Source organism: Zeugodacus cucurbitae, chromosome 2 (genome assembly GCF_028554725.1).
Source record: "Zeugodacus cucurbitae isolate PBARC_wt_2022May chromosome 2, idZeuCucr1.2, whole genome shotgun sequence".
Classification (NCBI taxonomy): Eukaryota; Metazoa; Arthropoda; class Insecta; order Diptera; family Tephritidae; genus Zeugodacus; species Zeugodacus cucurbitae.
The window spans coordinates 78,747,881-78,768,162 of NC_071667.1; the positions used below are offsets into that span (position 1 = coordinate 78,747,881).

At 31.6% G+C, this 20,282-nt stretch overlaps 3 protein-coding genes and 1 long non-coding RNA gene across 10 annotated transcripts in view; 2 read left to right on the top strand and 2 right to left on the bottom strand.

Annotated features, from left to right (window-relative positions):
• Positions 1-10,455: 10,455 nt before the first annotated feature.
• On the bottom strand, positions 10,456-14,285 carry LOC105213318 (adiponectin receptor protein). Of its 3 annotated transcripts, none has more exons than XM_011186045.3 (7): positions 14,129-14,285; positions 12,472-12,976; positions 11,835-11,933; positions 11,417-11,769; positions 11,047-11,348; positions 10,897-10,976; positions 10,456-10,827 (listed from the first exon to the last, which is right to left on the bottom strand). In XM_011186045.3, exons 2-7 carry the CDS (start codon positions 12,826-12,828, stop codon positions 10,693-10,695), a joined length of 1,326 nt encoding a protein of 441 aa, XP_011184347.1. In that variant the 5' UTR covers positions 12,829-12,976; positions 14,129-14,285; the 3' UTR covers positions 10,456-10,692. The 3 variants fall into 3 exon arrangements, with proteins under 3 accessions (XP_011184347.1, XP_011184349.1, XP_011184348.1); XM_011186047.3 differs by having other exon boundaries at positions 12,472-12,958; positions 14,129-14,266; XM_011186046.3 differs by lacking the exon at positions 14,129-14,285 and adding an exon at positions 13,037-13,194.
• A 761-nt stretch (positions 14,286-15,046) lies between these two features.
• Positions 15,047-16,556, top strand: LOC105213319 (thioredoxin domain-containing protein 9). The gene is made up of 3 exons (XM_011186048.3): positions 15,047-15,455; positions 15,523-15,882; positions 15,939-16,556. The coding sequence occupies exons 1-3, from the start codon at positions 15,279-15,281 to the stop codon at positions 16,050-16,052; spliced, it is 651 nt and encodes a 216-aa protein (XP_011184350.2). The 5' UTR covers positions 15,047-15,278; the 3' UTR covers positions 16,053-16,556.
• A 483-nt stretch (positions 16,557-17,039) lies between these two features.
• The window catches only part of LOC105213320 (oxysterol-binding protein-related protein 8), a 30,673-nt gene continuing 27,430 nt past the window's right edge, over positions 17,040-20,282 (top strand). For 3 of the 5 annotated variants that reach the window (XM_011186049.3, XM_054225882.1, XM_054225883.1), the window contains exon 1: positions 17,043-17,839. In XM_011186049.3, coding sequence (XP_011184351.1) covers positions 17,461-17,839 — 379 coding nt within the window. In that variant the 5' untranslated portion in view covers positions 17,043-17,460. Of the gene's footprint in view, positions 17,840-20,282 lie in introns of all 5 variants that reach the window. The other 2 variants (XM_054225887.1, XM_011186053.3) reach the window with 2 other exon arrangements.
• Positions 18,610-19,949, bottom strand: LOC114804140 (uncharacterized). Its single transcript, XR_003752398.2, has 3 exons — positions 19,751-19,949; positions 19,505-19,676; positions 18,610-19,050 (listed from the first exon to the last, which is right to left on the bottom strand). It is a non-coding gene; the product is annotated as an uncharacterized LOC114804140 (long non-coding RNA).

The window sequence follows — 20,282 nt, forward strand, 5'->3', positions numbered from 1 at the left end:
CAAGACAATGTGCTGAGTGTCCGCACTTCTACGGTGATTATGCATGTCTTGGTGTGTGTCTATGTGAGCGTTACAATTATCTATCTTTATCTACCTCACGCATAAATAAGGTTTTTGTCGAGTTTGCTGCATCGATCGCGTATCCGCCGTGTGGACCACGGCTTAGTAATGAGTTCGAGTTATGACCCATGACATTTTTAGTTCTTTGTTTCTATGCGTGATATTGGAAATACTTATTATGTACTTATTTATATATACAAACATGCATACACTTATGTGAAAATTTCTGCATGTCAGCAGTTTTCATGTTGAAAGTACTCGGTGCGAAATTCATTCTCTTCGTCATTTCTGCATTTTCGCATTTTAACGCGTTTTCTGACGATTTTCTTGTTAACAATACGTTATTTGTTCTTTTTGTATTTGTTTTTTTTTTTTTTAAATTTTTTTTATTAAACTTTTCAATTTGTATGTTATTCATTTCGAAGCTTCAACATTGTATTAATTTTTGCTGCTTTTCTTTTGTCTTTATTTTTTTTTTGTTTTTATTTTTTGTTAATTTTTTTATTTTTCTTAAAAACTGTGATTTAGATTTTGAGGTGAAGTTCATGCCAAGAATTGGTGCGTCCTCAGCACACTCGGCAAAAGACCTAAGAAAGCGGAATGTATTTTAAGCGCAGAAGTAAAGAAGTAAACAACAAAAGAAGGCTAACCGGCAGTCGAACTGGTATTGTTGACATAGAATGTATTTAGTGGTTGGTATTATTAATGAACAAATATAGATATTTAAAAGCTTTGATTTAAGGTTGAGTTTTTGTAGGAGCTCCAATATGCGTGCATACTATGAATTCATGTTTCAAATGAATTTGCATAGGCTTTTTAATTATCTCAATTTGATTACAATGAATTTGAAATTCAAAATTATAACTAGCTTTTCAGCTTTTTCAAACAAAAGTTATATATAAGTGAATAAAATAAATAATTAATTTTAAATCGATAAATTCGAACAGTAGGTATCCTTGACTGATTTTTTTAAATTTTTTAAATAAATTCAAATTTTTATAAGAAGTGCTTGTTAGCTAAAAATATACAGCATTATAGATTTAACATCGTTTATATTAGATACAGAAGTGAGAATAGAGAACGGCATAGACCTGATGTTAAATCGCTTGACGATGAAAAGCCAACATTTAGCAATGAGATAAAAATTTTTGGGGCAAGTAATGTTGCTCAGAAATAAAAAATAAAGTTGTTCAAAAAATAACGGGAATTTATAAAGTAGAGTTGCCCAGACAAAAAAACATTATGTTGTTAAAAAATAACGGGAGTTTTAAAAATTTAAAAAATCGAGTTTGAGAAGTGTTTTTCGAGTAGAGTTGTCCAGACATCGAGAATAAAGTTTTTCAAAAATTAACGGGAATTTTCAAATTTCACGTGTTTGGAAAGTTCAATCGAGGGTTCGAGAGATGCTATCCCAAAATCGAGTTTGGGAAGAGTTTCGACGATTGGAAGAAACACCGGTGTAAGTACATTATAACGAATGGGGACTATTTTGAAGGCGAGAAGTGTTTCGACGATTGGAAGAAACACCGGTGTAAGTACATTATATCGAATGGGGACTACTTTGAAGGCGACAACATAATTTATGAATATTTTTTTTATAAAACAGAAAAAGAAAATTCACGTTATTTTTTAAACACACCAATTTTTAGTAAATTTTTTTCGTAATACATTTTTTTTTCATAACCCTACAAGTTATTGGTATACCCATTAAAAAATTTAATTTGAAAAATTTTCGCCTTGCCTCATACATATGTACATATTTCGAATTTTCTATTAAAGTAAAATATTTCATTTTGAAGTGTATTCTCTCATTGCATACCTATCCTCCTATCACATGAAAAAGTAGACATAAGTTCTGAAACTGTCTCAAGTAGAAGCTGATTAGTCTCATTACTTTGTTTGAAGTCAGATGCCACTACGTGATGAACAAAAGGAAAGGAAAATTTTGTTACTAAGACAGCTCGTTTCGTTTACGACGTAGCGCTTTGTAAGCTTATGTCTATTCTTCTTCTTCTTGACTGTCCACAACAGCACGCCACGCATCTCTCCTTTTGGCAGTTTGACGCCAATTGGTAATACCAAGTGAAGACAGGTCTCTCTCCACCTGGTCCTTTCATCGGAGTGGAGGTCTCCCTCTTCCTCGGCTTCCACCAGCGGGTACTGCATCGAAAACTTTCAGAGCTGGGCACTTTCGTCCATTCGAACAACATGCGGTATTCGCCGTTGCCAATGTTTAAGGGACCATAAATCTTCCGCAAAACCTTTCTCTCGAAAACTCCTAGTGCCGTCTCATCGGATGTTGACACCGTCCACGTTTCTGCACCATAAAGTAGGACGGGAATGATGAGGGACTTGTAGAGTTTAGTTTTTGTTCGTCGAGAGAGGACTTTACTTTTCAATTGCCTACTCAGTCCATAGTAGCACGTTATATCTAGTGCTTTTAATTAATAAGACATTTTGAAGTCATCCCAATTCGCTTTACATTCCAATAATTAATTTAACTTATTTTTTTTAAACATTCTTCTTGTGTTGTCGTATCTAGAAAAGAATACCAAAAAAGAGTTCTTAAAGTCAAAATATAAAAATTCTACATATTTTTTGGTTTAAAATAAGTAAATTTGTTTTTTTATTTTCCATTTTCGTATGAGATGTAAAGTCATAGAACAAACTTTCGCTTTTCGCAAAGAAAATCAGAATGCAATTTAAACGGCATCTACTATATGTACGTAATTATATATCTGCAATTATGGATAAAAATTTTAAAAATTACATATAATAATTCACACGAAAAGTCATTAAATAATTGAAATACGTTTGTTTTCACTTTTGTTTTAAGTTCAACAGCGGGCACACGTGCTTTTTTCATATACACAATGTTGGACTGTTCGGACTGTGCATAGTTACCATTATTTGCATATGTAAATTTACATATATACATCATATATATGTATATGTATATGAGTGTATATATATATATAAATAGATATTTACATTTTTTGTTTAACAACGTGTGGCATTTATTCAAAAACAATCAAATGACTATTGATTAGACGCATTGTTATTATTATTGTTTGTTGTTAATTTGCGCAGCGCTATTGATTATCTCTCAAGTCAGATTCAGCAGATTTTTCGGCTTAAGTTTCATGCAAATGTGTGTGTGCATTTATATTGTTTTGTTTTTATTGTAATTGCCAACTCTTTAGTTCCTATTATTGCAGGTATTTTTCTGCTTTTGGCTCATTACTCTTCCGGTTATTTTTATTGAAGGTCAATAATTCGCTTTCAAACAACACATTTCGAACAAACATAAATACACACCCATACATGTGTATATAAATGTGTATGTGTATGTATGCGTGTACTTATATTTACAAGTATGCATATCTTTAAGCATTTTGGGGTATCATAATTCAGAAATGTTTGTATATGACTGTTGAGTGATAGTGAGGCGTTGCTTATTAAGCAGCTTGTTGCTGTCAAATATTATGAAGTAGACGTGTTAATATTTCAAGCATCTAGCAATTAGACTGAGACTAAGCGATTTTTTCGCAAACCCTTAATTACATATTCCCCTGACGCATAAAAGTGCGCATGTGTGACGACTAACAAGTAGGTGTCATTTCACGTCACTCATACGCCTGCGCAGTTCTAATTTGGCTCGAGCCGCTTGCTTGCGACGCATAAAATGTTGCTTCAAGTTATCAGTTTCATTAATTGCGATTAAAACATGATTTAGCACGTGTTTACAATGGGAAACAATGACCGCCGGCGGCTACAAGCTTTTGTGCTTTTTGTTTCGTGTACTTAAGACACGAACCTCTTCCTATCGCATGCACATTTTTATACCCTAAACAGGGTAAGTTTGTAACATCCAGAAGGAAGCGACGGAGGCCCTATAAAGTAAATATATAAATGATCAGTATGTTGAACTGAGTCGATATAGCCATGTCCGTCTGTCTGTCTGTATATATACGAACTTGTCTTTCAGTTTTTAAGATATCGTTTTGAAATTTTGTAAATGTTATTTTATCTTCAAAAAGCTGCTCATTTGTCGGAACTGGCGATATCGGACCACTATATCATATAGCTGACATACAAACTGAACGATCGGAATCAAGCGCTTGTATGGAAAACTTCCGCATTTTACTACATATCTTCACGAAATTTGGTGTGAGTTATTGCTCATAGAAATAATTTAATCTCCGAAAAAATTGTTCAGATCGGTTCACTATAGCATATAGCTGCCACACAAACCGAACGATAGGAATCAATGGCTTGTATGGAACATTTTCGCATTTGACGTGGTATCTTCACGAAATTTGACATGGATTACTGCTTAAGGTAATAATATAATCTCCGAAGACTTTTTCTTACGTCTTTAGATTTGCTTAAACACATAGTTACTAAAAGAAATGCACCTGTGAAGGGTATATTAGCTTCGGTACAGCCGAAGTTAACGTTTTTTCTTGTTTCGGCTGTATTTATTTTTCAATAACTCACAGCTGATGGCTTTATTATCTTGCGTGTTCACTTAATTTGTAATTAATTAATAAGACAAGTTAATTATGATTTTTATTAAATCTAATTTTATCAAAAAAGCACAAATGGCAAGGTTTCTGCATTAGGCCTTGAGGCAAGTTTTATGTTCTTTTTTACAGAATTTCATATTTTTGTAGAAATAAATATATTCATCTCAGAGTAAATTTAATCTCAAGTGCAACAAAGAAGTCTCTAAAAATTTTATTTTTAATTTGTTAATGAAATTTTTTATAATTTTTTTTTTTGCAATTACTTCAATCAAGCATACATTATGGTAATGTGTTGCTTTATTTGAGTTTAATAAGTTCACATATTATATATGGCGACCTAACAAGTAAGTAAAGTATTAATTTCCTTTTAATTACAAATAATCACATTTGCGTTTTACTTTTGATCCCAAAGAACTTTCTCGGCTTGTTTTTATTCTATCAAGGTCATGTGACACATTTTTTCATATTTTTTTTTTCATTTTTATATTCATTTTGTCGCCACAAAATGTTTTCATCACTTACACCGCGACCAGTTTTGCTTATTTTTGGCGATTTGTGTGGGTGCCCTGATGCTCAGAGGTTGTGTTAGGTTATGAACAAATATACAGATTTGTATGTAAATGATTGGGCAGTGACCCACAACGGTAAAATACCAGACAATCGATAATAAAGAGCAATTTGCTGAAAAATTCCAAAATCTATTTCAGTGTTTTTTATACAAATTTCAGCATTTAATTGCAAATATTCAGCATACTTATTTGGAAAGTTGTATCTCAGTGCTGTTTAGGCTGTTTTTATATTATTTGTATATTTCACAATATCTATTCAATCTCACATTAGTGTGTATTCATGCAATACTTATTAGATTTATAATATCATACCCCCATATAAGACAAGAAATGAAGTGGTCTTCAAAGTGAGTTACGCTCTTTGTTTAAACGGGTATGGTTATCGAAAAATTTACGCAAAAAAAATTTATTTACATGAAAACAAAAGAGCTGAAGGGTAAGCGAGAATATTTTGAAGACTTATTTCATTCACAAAAAAAAATTACAAACAAAAAATCTGAAAATATTTTTAGAAATTAAGTCTATATGCGAAGCATAACCACCAATTTAAATTTTTTCATGCTTAAAAAATATTATTATAATTTAGAGATCAGAATATTCCAAGTGGAGTATCGAACTTCCAAAAAACCTGAAATTGGAAATTGGCTTCATAATTTCATTAGCTGCTAAAAAATTTACATACCAATATTCATTAAAGACTGAAGACAGAAAAATAAGCTTTAAAACTCATATTTATTTATTCTCATATCATTTTTGATATATGTATATATACATACATACATGACAACCTCATACATTTATTATTCCCCGTTTTTCTTAACTCAGCTCATTTGGTTCACAAAACCGCGACAATAAAGTTCACGCCGACAAGTAATGCAAATTGGAGCCTGCAGGCTCATAAGATTGGCCTACAACTTAGCAACTTATAGTGGACGAGAACCACCAAGACCAGTGACAGGAAATAAAATAGTATTTTTATCGCAAAAAATATTTTTCTTTTTATTGCAAATTACAGTGAAGTTCATAAAGAAAAGCAGAGCTGAAAGCGTTGCTACGACAACTACGGTTACTGTTACGATCCTCAATGGAAATACCAATGCAAAAAGCACCAACCAACCAAGAGTGCCGACGTCCTTGACCTTAACATCGACGCGTAGAAAGCCTTCAAGCCGAAGAACGGTGAAGAAGAGATGTTAAATATATAATATACATACATATGTTTAAATGTCGGTAGTATGCAGAAAATGAAATGTATTTACATTTGCATAAATATGTAAATAATCGGTATATAACTGTTTTTAAAGGAATTGATTAACAAGAAAAGAAGAAGTTGTAGTACATGTCTATCATATTCATTCCAATACAAACATACAAATGCAGTTTTAGAGGTATACGAGGTGTGTTCAAAAAATAACGGGAATTTTCGTTTTTCGAAAAAATATTTATATAAATGGTGACGCCTTCAAAATAGTCGCCATTCGATATTACGTCGAAACATTTTTCAAACTCGATTGCTTCGACGATTGGATAGCCTTTGACACTTTGACTTTTTGAAAATTGGAAGTTTCAAAATTCCCGTATTTTTTGAACACAACGCGTATTCCTCTATATACATTTACATATATACATATGTCGACTATTAAGCAGGAGATCGAGACCAAATTTTTTCTCATAGAAGACATGAGGCTTAGAACAAATTCTTTAAATCTCCCGGATAACAGTGTAAAGCATAAGTCGGTCAAGTTACGACTATAGAGCACAACTTCGAGGACTTTAAAACAATTAAAATATACACATATTATCTTCAACAGCTTCAAAAGATGTATTAAAGCCAACGCTTATGCTAAAACTAATCTATGCATGTTGATGATTTATAAATATTCATGACCTTGAACTACACCTTCCAAAGACAAGCTATTTCATAGAAACCATGCCTATTATAGTACCGTAAACAGCATCAGTTCGATAGCATTAACCAAAAACGAATTCTGCATTTCAATACAAATGCCAACGACCATAGCAACGATGGCAGAAGAAGAAGAAGAAAAAATCGCAAAACAAAAATAAAATACTAATCGCTAAACTCTAGTAAGTCACAAGCATTTAATATATTCAAGTAACGCTGTTTAGCCAAAATGGCAACTCATTCATTTCCTTCCGCACTTAAGACGCTTTGTTTGGCTTTTGACACGGCGTTCATATATTCTCATACATACATACATACAAGTATTTGCATTGCAATATACAAATGAATAATCCATACAAATTATGTTTGCTTGACTTATGCCAAAATTAAAACAAGTTGGCCAAAATGGGTGAACTACTAGCCATTTTCGTAGAATACGAGTGACTTACTAGCAATATTTGCAGCCAAATAGCTTTAATTTTGTACGAGAAATTGATAAACATCGCTTAGTTTCTTATATAAATACATATATTCTCTGCGAATTGTTATTATAACAAAATTAGTTAAAAGATGTACGCCTAGGTAATTGACCCATTGATAGATTATGGCGCGCAACTTTTTGGAATACAAATTATTAAATGTTTCATTTTGAATGTAGGATTTTGCAGTTCTATTAAACACAAAAAAAAAGGTCAAGCCTAAAAGCTTAGGTTTGAAAATTACTTAATGGATAGGTTGGCTTTGGTGTTTAATAAAAAATATTGGAAAGATTTATTATAAATATAACAAGAACTTACTTTCATCCTTCCAAAAATTGCTTTTCAAGAATACTAATAGTATGTATTCTTTAATTTTGTTTGTTGCAGTTTGCTATTGTTGTGCTCTTGACGTCTGTATCCCATGCCTTTGTCACATGATTTATGCAATCCATAAGTGTAATATCATATTTTTGTTCGCCTCCATACGAATATAGAGACTCCTTTAAAATTGTTCCTTGATAGAAAAATTTTAAATTTTGTATTATGTCCTGGTCGAAAAGTTCGATTTATGGAAGGAAATTGGTATGAAATTTGACTTCTATTGTCAATTCAAGAGTTCGAGTTATGGAAGCTCAACAATGGAATGCGATGCGATTGAGGATTGACTCAAGTTAATTACAACCTTTTTCGTATAATGATCAATAAAGAGTGATTCTTTTTCATTAATTCCGCACAATATAATTTGTAACTTTAATTTGTATAATTTGTATTTGTATTATACTAATAAAATACGGCAGAATATAATAAAATTAACAAAAAATTGATTGCCAAAACTTTAAGAAAAAAAATCATATTGATCGACATCAACTCGAAGAACCTTCAAATCTGCAACCAACAATCTTCTTTTAAGTTTACTCAATTAACACTATATTAATGCCAACTTGTGTCTATATTGATTTACATATCAATAAATGATTTATATATAAACTAAAACCAAAGACGCAACATGTCAACAAGAAATTTAACTGCGATTTTTCAAACAGACCAACCCATTATTTTCTGAACCAGCAGACAGAACCCTTGAAATACGCTAACAAATTACATTAAATGAATTTGTGTGCATATCCATAGTATTTGAATTATTCTAAACCGTTTCGCAAATACTCTTGTAGAATGCTGCTAAATCCAACAGTCCTTGACTGGAGATTAATTCATATTTATAGATTCTATCATAGCTTTTTTGGTTGATCAACCAGATTATTCCATAATTAAATTAAGGAAATCTAATGTTGATCTGAAATCCTTTACAACTGAGGAAAAAATTTGGTTAAGTTACCCTCGTAAATCACAAATTATAATACACAAAATTTATTTTCTTAAACCCATAAAAATCCAAATTTTTTTGTAGCATCATAGAATTATAAAGAATATAAATTAACTTCTTATTTGAAAACTAACCAACAATTTTTAGTTTCATTATTAACACATTAGTGAGCGAATAAAAAAATAGCTGAGAAAAAAACATTCAATGAAGCAGGTCAAAGCCGCGTAAAGTTAGCGATAAATTGGTCTGCTGCTCTGCTAACATGGCAGACAAACAACACAAAAAATGCCGGGTGCTAAACAAAGCAGACAAACAAATTGTATAACGGCTTAAAGCCATAACAGCAACTAGCATTGTGTGCGAAGTTGTTGTTTATCAGCTAGTTATACATTGATTGAGCGCATGCGCAGACAGAATCCACATTAATGGCCAAACCAAATGATTCATTTACTTCAAGAAGCATTTGTTTTTTAATTTTTTTCTTTCCTATTCTTTATTGCATTTTTTTATAAAATCTGCGAAGATGTGCGCTATCTAATTACTGTAATTAACTTCTTGCTGCCACGTTCCTCATAGCTGTAGCATTGGCTGTTGTAGCCGCTGAAATGAAGATCAAAAACAATAACAAAAACAATCGATATATTTATAGGTTCTATGTTTCGAACTAAATTTATTTTGTTTTGTATTGAAACAACTAGAACTAGCATTCTTAGTAGTTGTATAAATTGTTGTCAACCATTATTTTAGTTTATTGTAATGTCTTTGCTCCAATAATTTATATATGTCTGTATGTAACTGATGCATGCGTAAATATGTATTATGAATTGATGTGGCAATTGAATGATGAACACAAAAAAAGACTAAAGAGAAGAGATACAACTTTAACAATATTTAAATATACAAATAGAATTTTAAATAATTTAATAATAATAATTGGTGAAAAACAAGGAAATTTATAATTTATTTAGCCAAATTTTGGAGAACAAATTTTTTTATGATTCATATAAATTTAATAAAAAATTAATTTAAGCCAAATTTTTGAAAAAAAAAATAAAATTTAATAAAAAATTAATTTAAAAAAAAATAAAAAAATAAAATTTAAGCAAAATATATAAATATAATAAAATATATATAAATAGGAAAATATATAAATATAATAAAAAAATTATTTAAGCACCGCTCGGACTTTAACTTGCGTACAACAAAAACAAAAGTTCGTAAAAAATTTCAAATTTTAAAACTAAATATTTGATGTTTCACTGCAGTTATAATAGCGCTTGTAAAAGCTATAACGGTATACTCGAATGTAAATATTAGCATAAAAACGGTTCTTATCAAAAAAGCTGCAATTCGTTTCGGCTATAAATGAACGAACGAACGTGCGTCCAAAGTACATTTGTTGGGTGCCAAAGTCTACATGTGTGTATATGATTCATGATTTCTGTGTGTGTGTGTTGCAATGTGAGATGTGCGATGTGTACTAAAAATAACAATGCCTCTTCAACATCTTTTTCAATAACTTTATGTCGTTAACAGTCAGCTGCTTTTTTTTTACTAAATGGACTCTATAATTTCGTCCCAATAGATATGAAAGTGTTTATGATTATATTTATTTTTCTATTTTTATATCGCCATATTTTAGAGTTTTTAATTATAATATATAAATTATAAATGATACTAATGATGCAATTTTAACTTTCGACTTCTGCCTCTTGCTCATTGTAAACTTTAATTTTCTCTTTTTTTATCAAACATATACGCAGCCAAAACAAATAATCGTTAATTAAACCAACAGTTTTAGCATTAAACAACTATATCTTTTCGCTTAGAACGTGATTGGTTCGTGAGGTACAGTACATTCGCCGACCGTTACGCGATACATTGCCATCTCGGAGATGCCATGATAATGCACGAATGCGGCCGCAATTACGAGTATATGGAACAATTGATGCGATTGGAACTGTTTGAGAAAATATTAAAGGAAATTATTTAATTGAAAATTAAAAAAAAAAAAATGCAATCAACTTACCCATATATCAAACTTGCCGGGGAACCAACGTTCCGGCACACGCAAAGCATATAAGAGTGCGCCAAGTATATAAAGCAGGCCTCGAGTATGCAAGAAAATGTAAGAAATTAATATTTCAATTTCATTTGTATACAAAAGCTGCATGCTTACCCATCAGTATTAGCCAACCCAAACTAGCTTGACTGATTTTGCTAAACCAACCCTCCATCAGACTGTAATGTATTGCCGGTATGATGCCAGAGAGCCCAAAACTCATGAAGACGCCAGCACGTAGTGGACGCAAACCAGGTTCAGAGAATTTATCCCACAGCGAAACAATAATCGAGAGCGATCCCAAAACGCATACCACAGATAAGTAGATGACTTTCGGTTGATAATGACAATAGAAACCATAATACAACCAGGGCACAAACGAACCCATAATCAGTAGCGCAATACCACAGTAATCTAACCTGTAATGAATACAACAAAAAATTGTTTTTAAATAATGCCAATAACTTAAAAGAGCAAAGCTACGCACTTTGAAAACAGTCTTCCAATCTCCACCGAGTGACAGCTAAGCGTGTGAAAAGCGAATGAGAAGCCAAGGCAAATGATCGCACCGGCAAAGAAGGCGCCAAATATGATTTTCTCTTGAATTTGTATTTCAACGGATGGACGTGACAAAAAGTACAACGCAACACCAATGAAAGCCACACAGCCGAGCAAATGTGTCCAGATGTTGCCGGTTTCGGTGTGCACACGAAATATCGACTTGAAGCAGGCACTGAATGAGGGCAGTGGTGGGCGATGACCGCGGTGTAGAAAGTCATTGTCCTGCAGCCATTTGGGTAAATTTTTATAATGACATACCATCCAACTAGCCTCCCAAACCTAAAAAAACATAATTCAAAATATTACAAAAAGCTTGATATAGCTTGCGTTGTATGTCAACTCACCTTACGGACGAACTCTTCTGCTTGTTCGGCAGCATTGTGTGCTAATGCACCCAAATCGATCTCATCCGATAAGACGCCCGCCTTCAATACCTCGGTCATCTGAAATTGTTGTAAGAGTATTAAACGGACGAAATAATATTTTTATATATTTTTTTTTGTTATTCAAATAAAACTTGCCATAGAACACGTTTTGCATCGGTACCTTATCGTTGCAACACGCTAGACATGGTTATGAATATACTAACTATATAACATATACGCAAAAAATATTTAACAAATATGCGTTATTGATAAGAGAAAGAATTCAACTTTTTTTTAGCCTCATACATACACACGTAAAAAGAGTAATAAATTGTCAATTCCTAAGCGGAAATTATTATATGAAGTCATTATCAGGAGACACAATGTTTTAATTGTGTACTAACGTATATTTTATCGTTAATTGATTTATAAAAACCTACAACAACATCGGCTCTCACATACTGTTATCACAACTTTGCTCCTAAGTTCAAATAACAGCGATAAGATTGTTTCAAACATGCATAGATGCCGTTATTAAGTAAACAAATTATACATTTCAACATTGAGATTATGTTGAGTAAACAATGTACATAAGTTCAGCAAAAATTCGACTCACCTCTGCTTCAATCAATTGTGTGTCCTCTGGTGTAGAGGGCAAGGGACAGCCAGCATCGTCTTCCTCCACCAACTCATCATCATACTCAAGTAAATCCAAGTCGTTAGCGCTTAGTGAATCTTCGGGTCCCCAACCTCTGCGTTTACGCAATATCATTTTGACCTCCTGGAAAATGAGATCTTCATCGTCGTCATCTCCATCGCTGCGTAAAATCGATTCTACACAGGAGTGCACTGGCGATTCCAAATCGCTGTTGTTATCTGTTGCATTTCCCATTGCCATCTTACCATCAGCAAAGCATTCTTCTTTAGCGAGATCACGAGCCATAAGAATTGTTGTAGATTTATCCTCTTCCATTTTTGTTGTTAATATTGTTGTCTAATTTAGTTTAGCGTTAATTCTTTATTAGCTCCTTATATTCAGTTTAAACAAAAACTGAATGAGAGAAAAAGGTTGGGCTTCCTCCAACGCTTTCAACTTTTCCGAGCTGAAAGAGAAAAGTATCCTGAAATGGTATATATAAATGTAAATCAACTGATTATTATGACGCTATTTAATTATTAACTTGTTTTTATTGTTTTTTGAATGACGTCTAATTTTTTCCCACTCCCTTCTTATTTTCCAGAATATTTTCCTATTTTACATACAGCAATTTTTAAATGAACTGTTATTAATTTTTATGCATATTTTTTGTAATTATTCTTTGACATTGTCAATTATTTCAAATATTTATAAACCTTTAAAATTTTGTCATATTTTTATTTCAAAATTATCCTTAATATTTCCAAGCCCTCTTGATTTTGAACTATGTATTATTATTTTTTCATGCAATCATTAAAATGTCGGAACATTATAGAATTATTACTAAATTACGTAAAAAATATTGTATGTACATACAGACATATGTATGCACATGTAAGTGTATGACTGTTTATGATAACAGCATGCATAATTGCATCACAAATATTTTGACAAAATTCTCAATTACAACAAATATCGTATGCACCGATTTTCTATGGTTAATAGAATTTTATAACCAAATCTTTAATATATAACTCCCAGTCAACTTGCCCTACCGATGTAAGTCTGTTATGACGTAGTAAAGACAGCACTTTCCTGCAGTAGCAATGCATATACCCGTACATATGTATGTATTTTATGAATATTTTATTATGAGATTTTGAAATAAGTGTTTCATCACAAGTGTGTAGAAACTAAATTTGTGATAAATATACGATATACTAGAGGTAATGAACACCATGCAATGGAGTTACATAGTCTGTATGTAAACTGTTTTGTAATTACACATGTACCTAAGGGAAAGTAGGAATACTTAATTGAGATTTACATATGTATGTATATGCATATACCAGCCACCTGACGTGTTTGTTTAGATTCTCAGCTTCAGAACATTGATTACTTTCACATTTATGCTCTGTTTTACACAAAAATTACTACACGTTCTGCTATAGCTCACAAATATATTATGGCTATTTTTCGGCCCCAATTATTACGCATTTTATACTTCATTTAACCAAAAGTAGGACAAAATGTGTTAACTTTTTCTTTGTACCGACAATTATTTTCACTGAGTAAAATTTATCAAAAACGTAATAGTGTTCCAAATTTAATTTTATGAAAGAACTGTTTAATTTACCTGCTAATAAATTTCAGTAAAATACTGAAATTTAAATATTTGTGCTTCCAATTGAAGCGTAAAAGTAGGAAATTTCCTCTAACCAAAGTAATAAAGACCTTCGATAAAACAAAATTAAGTGAATTTTAGTAACTTCTACAGAGTTGCCAAATACCGGTAAAGAAACGAATTGTAAAAATTTGTAATCACAACCATTGATCTTTATATAAGTTGAAATATTTAAGTATATATTTTGAACTTGTATTGATAGTATAAAAAATATAAGAGTAGCATGGAAAATATAAAATTTTGACCGAAATACATAGCTTTAATGAAAATCTTTTATATATCATATTATAATTTAAGCAGTTTCCAACACTATCAGCTGTTGGAAGTGTGTCAAATAGCCTAACTTTTTTTAAATAATTAAAAATTAAATGGATTTATTAGTAATAAGAATAATTCTTTAATCCTTTATTTACAAAATTTATAGTTTTTTATTCACAAACTATAACAATGACAGCGACATTTTTAAGAAATGAAAGGTTTACATATTTTTCAAAGAAAAAAAGGTGGTGCAATAAAAATTTTATAATTTAAACTGTAAATTATTAATACAAAATTAAATTAAATTAAATTATAAAAGAATCTTATAACGTTAAAATATTGAACTTATATGTATAAAACTAAAATTTTAAATAATTTAGCTGCAATGCAACTATGGTTCATGGTGTAACCGGACAAATTTTTTATAAAATATTGTTTGGATTAAATAACTTTTATAGTTAAGGATCTTCAATTTCCTTGCAAATTAATAGTTATTAAAACAATTACTTATATGCAAAATATTTGAATAACATTTTAAAGCGCTTAATATACTTCAAGACCATTGATCACTTTACTTTTCACGAAAAAGTGGCAAGGGCTTGGGAGCGGCAACGATACGAATGACAAATGTTTTCCATTTTCGTGTATAGAAACATCTAAAAATTCCAAAAAAATCGAAAATCTATTTTACTTCATAAAGAAAAATAATAAACTAAAAGGAATCAAGTAGTTTTCAACAAATACAACGAGACTACTTTATTTGTAACTGCGGCACGTGCTTCTCTTCGGTATATTATTCAATAATTGTTACACCTGCCACGCCGGTCTGTAGTGATCATTAGAAATGGCTAACATGTTGGAAAATCAATTGCTGACGGCTGCTCAAATGATTGAAAGGCAGTTGGATCAACAATTGGATCAGCTGGAGAATTTGGATTCCGATGATTTGAAATCAATACGAGAACAACGTCTCAAAGAAATGAAAGATCTTAACCGTAAAAAGCAGGAGTGGCTTAAAAATGTGGGTGTAGCTAAAAAAAATTCATGTTTTTTATGTAAATTGTATTTTTCATTTCTTGTTTTTCCAGGGCCATGGCACATACACCGAATTGGCTGATGAAAAAGAATTCTTTGAAGTATCAAAAAAGTCTCCGAACATTGTCTGTCATTTCTATCGAGACTCCACAGAACGCTGCCGCATTGTTGATATGCATCTGAAAATACTTGCAAGTAAACATGTAGAGGCGAAATTCTGTAAAGTGAATGCTGAGAAGTCACCTTTCTTAACGCAAAGACTGCGCATAAAAGTGATTCCAACCATTGCACTTGTTAAGGACAGTAAAACGAAGGACTTTATAGTGGGATTCACCGACTTGGGTAACTGCGATGATTTTTCGACAGAAATGTTGGAATGGCGAATAGCACAATCTGGTGCCATTGATTATAAGGCAAGCGCGCTCAGCTAATATTTTGTTAATTTATTTAATGTTGCATTTTACTTTAGGGTGACCTTATGACTCCACCTGATGTGAAGAAGAAGGCATACATCAACCGTGTTAACAAGACCATTCGCAGCGGGTATGACTCAGATGATTCTGACATAGATTTTGATGATTAACAGCACTTCTATAGAAGTTGGCAACTGCAGTATCCACAGTGTGTCTTGAAAAAGGATAGGGTTTGAAAAGCTTGCTTAGCAAATTTAACTCAATCATAACTAAATTAATATTAAAGAAAGTAAATTTTAATTGTAGAGGTAAAGTAACAAACAAATCAAAAGCTTAAACAATACAACACACAGCAGAAACATGCTTAACTACGATTGCGTAATAATAAAATAAGAATATCAGGTTAAACCCAAAAAAGGCACAAAACGCGGTGAAATTTAGTATTGTCCTTTGTAGGAGAAACTGGAAAAGACAACAAATCAGTACATGCGTATTTTTTCATTCACAAATCTTTTTCTTAGGTCGTATTAGAATATTTACAATATTTATTTTTTATACTATTACATAGAACTAACTGAAATATGCATGAACAACTAAATTTATTTTTAAGGATTCATCAATTGTGTTCTTACGTTTGATTCATGAAAATAATAAAAATACTCTTAAACATGCAACTGTCTGTATTTTGAATTATGTATTACTATTATAGTGATTTATTTATACAGTATAATAAATTAAATTATTTGTTGTGTACATAGTACAGGAGTACATGCATTTTTATACAGGCTAATTTCTAATTATTAATGCCCAACTTAAAGCGAGTTCACTGTAGAAGAGTATAATTACAAATTCAACACGGTGAGAATTTAAACGGGTGATTAAACTATCGGTTCTCTCAAATTTTTTAATCTCATTTTTATAATTTCAGCGGTTAAAACAAATTGAAATTTGTTTTTTTTTTAACTTATTGTATAATAAACTTAATGAAAAAAAAAATTTTTTTTTTATATTCGAACGTAACAAAGAGTTAAATGGTTTTCAATTCAACTTCCCTGTTGCTCCTTGCTGTAATTCTGCTCCATTTTTAGGAATTATATTCACCATATCTCGCTGCCATAAATAGCAACCCTGGTTGATGTTTTGCATTTTCGCATGGACTTTCATTTGGTTTCATTGGAATAGGTTGATTCGCTGATTCGCTGATTTTGGTTGCTTTTGGTTACGTTTGGAAAGATCAGATGTGGCGTGCGGGTGGAAGGGTATAGAATTGGTTTAAATTAATTGATTTAAAAACGATTGAGTGTATATAAAAATTAGTTGGTATAGTTGAAATTACTTTGCATAAGTTAAATAAACAGTAAAGGTTTATAAAGTCTTTAACAAACCACAGTGAAGTCTTGTGAAAAAAATCAATACATTATTATTAAAAAAAGTGTTTTCAGTTGAAATATTACAAAATAAAAGTGACTACAGTGCCTGGACGCATTAGAGTTTTTGTTTATAATACGGAAAACATATTCGTAATTTTGTATAAAACATAACTAGAGACAAAAGCGTACGAGTTACATTTTATTTGCAATGACGCAAACTACGCCAGCTGGCTCGGGTGGTCCCAATGTCAGCAACTTGATGACGACAAGTAGTACGCCGATACGTATTGGCAGTGGATTGAGCAGTTATCATGGTAACAGTTCAGCTTCTGTGGCCACTCATCATGCTATGACCGGAAATGATTCATCTTCACCCGGTGGTGGAGGCAGCGCTGGCGCTGGTACATCTGCTGTGCCCCAATCCAGCAGTGTACCATCTGCGGCAACCGATACACTGCGTCAACAGCTGCAAAGCCAAATTTCGTTATCTATGGGCGCCTCCAATCAATCCCTAGGCGTTAGTGCGGGTGCTGTTGGAGTTTCCAGTATAACACCGCCCAACAGTGCCGGTCTGCGACAAACTGGTGGTAAGTTTATTTAACTTATTGTCGTTAATTGTGTGTGTAAATGAATTTAAGGGGCTTATTTCTATCTTTTGTTGCATTTTGTATGCGTTCATTAAATTTACGTATATGTGTACACATCTTCAAATAAATATAAAAAACAGCTACTTAAAAGAATACAATTGAGTACAATAACACAAAAAAGTAAAAGTGCTTAGCAACCACAACAACAAAACTATGTGAAGGGTATATAGGCACAATTTACATATGTGGTTCTGCTTTTGTACACGCCACAAATGAACCCAACTGATTAGTCGTAACACATACTGTTGTAGTTGTTTCCCGTCAATTAACTTATATACAACAAGACAAAGCGTATCTTATCGAAGGTTGTATTGTAGTTGTTTTCGTGAAATGAGAAATATTTTATATTGTACTACGTACACATAAGTAGGTCTCTACATTGACAGCACGTTGGAATTCTAATTGTATGTCTACGGATTTTTTGCGCTTAAAACTCTCATTTTGGCAGTAATAAAATAATCTAACACTTTTACTTAAATTAGTAAACTGGGTACAATCGTACCTTATTACTTAGGTTCAAGGTCTAGAAGATAACAATTCAGCTGTGTCTACATACCAGTCTAACAGCAGATCATATATGTCATAGTTATTTAGTTAAACAACCTTTCTAGTTTTCTAAATTTTTTGTTTCTGTTTTGTTACGTTTACACTTTTTTTTACAATACAAGAATTTCAGAGTTCGAAAAGACACTTACTTGGATTAATTTTAAACACGTCATATGTGATTATCCACATTCAAACACGTATATATTATACGTGTATATTTCGATTTATTAAAATTTTGATTTTCATAAATGTAAAAAAAAAATTGAATTACTTAATTTTCAAATTTGCATAAAAATATAATAAATTGTAATAATTGCTTAGCAATTCTCACGACATGCTAAATGTATATATGTCTAAAATTATATATGTATGTACATATGTGTGTTTCCTCACACATTTGTACAAACATGCAATATAATATTAGTGAGTATACGCCATGCTATTGCTTTCCCAATTGGCACATTTCCCATGGCTCTCGTCTCTAGGTCATGGTCACTGCCAATAGAAAAGTAAAATATAATACATTATTTTCCAGTTGTTTTAAATTATAAAACGCAATGGTTGTTCCAACATGTGCGTAATTTCCCCCGAGACAACATTGAATGCTGAAAAGTAATACAAAGCGTAAAATATTGAATTTCTAATAAATATAAAAATATTGTTTATTAGAATTGCAATAACAAGATAGATACATTGTATATATAGTTTGGTAATATAATATAAAATAATTGCATTAACTGCGTTATTTTCATAGTCCTAATAATTTAATTATCATCTGGTAACTTCATTTACCTTAAATGTTCTGTAATATACAATCGAGTGACTGCTATTTTAACACCAAAAATATGTACATATTTGTGTAAATTATTCAGAACACAAACAATGCGTGCCATAAATTAATTGCGTCTTAAATAAGTATCCTTAAAGCTAAATATAATTAATTAAAATATGAAAGCTATTGATATTATCGCCAAATACAATCACAGTTTGCTGTTGCTCTTTGCATGTTTTTTGCCATTTTCATGGTAAGCGCTGCACGCAAAATTAGCTCCTACTCACCTTGACCTTTTGCTCGTCATTGCTTTGCGTCCTACCTTGCATTGCGAATTTGTAGCCACCACTTTCTCCGTCACTCTGAGGCGTTGTTTAATTTTGCTCAACAAATATCGATTTGTTTTGCTTATTTCTTGTGATTTTTGCGTGCTAAATATTTAAAAATCTGAGTAATTGCCTTGAAAGAGAGAATTTATTATTATTATTTTTTTTATATAAAAACAAGCATCTGTCTCAAATAGGATTAGTTACATTGTCAATTTTACGAAATACTTCCAGCTAATGTTGAATGTAGAGTGTAGAAATTTTGATTCACTACATTGTCATCACTTTGTAGCGCGGTATAATATGTAAAATGACAACAACTGTTCATATGTATAGCTTAGTGTGTTCTTACATACATATAGATATCTGAAAAATGTGTAAAGTCCCATACATTCAATGTCCATTTCGTATTTACGCGTTGTAAAATTGACGTTAGAATAAAAATTGCCATTGTCAGTGACATCATCTCATCCATATACTACATTCATACATATGTTATGGTTGTGGATCAAGCTTTATTGCCTGCGTCCGCGTTTTATATGCACATCCATTTAGTTTTATACATATATACTTATATACTAAGTATATGCTTCGTTACTTACTAAATTTGCTACATAAATTTTAATTGCATAGCTATGACGTTAAGCCAATTTAGTTGTATACTAAAGTAAAATTTTATTCCATTGTACGTCGAAAGGCATTTTTATCATTTTATAGACTCACTTTAATTAATTGTTGC

Coding starts and splice junctions, on each gene's coding strand:
- LOC105213318 (XM_011186045.3), bottom strand. CDS start 12,828: ATGGAAGAGGATAAATCTACAACAATTCTTATGGCTCGTGATCTCGCT. Junction 11,934..12,471: donor CACAATTGATTGAAGCAGAG/GTGAGTCGAATT, acceptor CAACAATTTCAG/ATGACCGAGGTATTGAAGGC. Junction 10,977..11,046: donor GGGTTGGCTAATACTGATGG/GTAAGCATGCAG, acceptor TGCATACTCGAG/GCCTGCTTTATATACTTGGC.
- LOC105213319 (XM_011186048.3), top strand. CDS start 15,279: ATGGCTAACATGTTGGAAAATCAATTGCTGACGGCTGCTCAAATGATT. Junction 15,456..15,522: donor AGCAGGAGTGGCTTAAAAAT/GTGGGTGTAGCT, acceptor TTGTTTTTCCAG/GGCCATGGCACATACACCGA. Junction 15,883..15,938: donor CTGGTGCCATTGATTATAAG/GCAAGCGCGCTC, acceptor ATTTTACTTTAG/GGTGACCTTATGACTCCACC.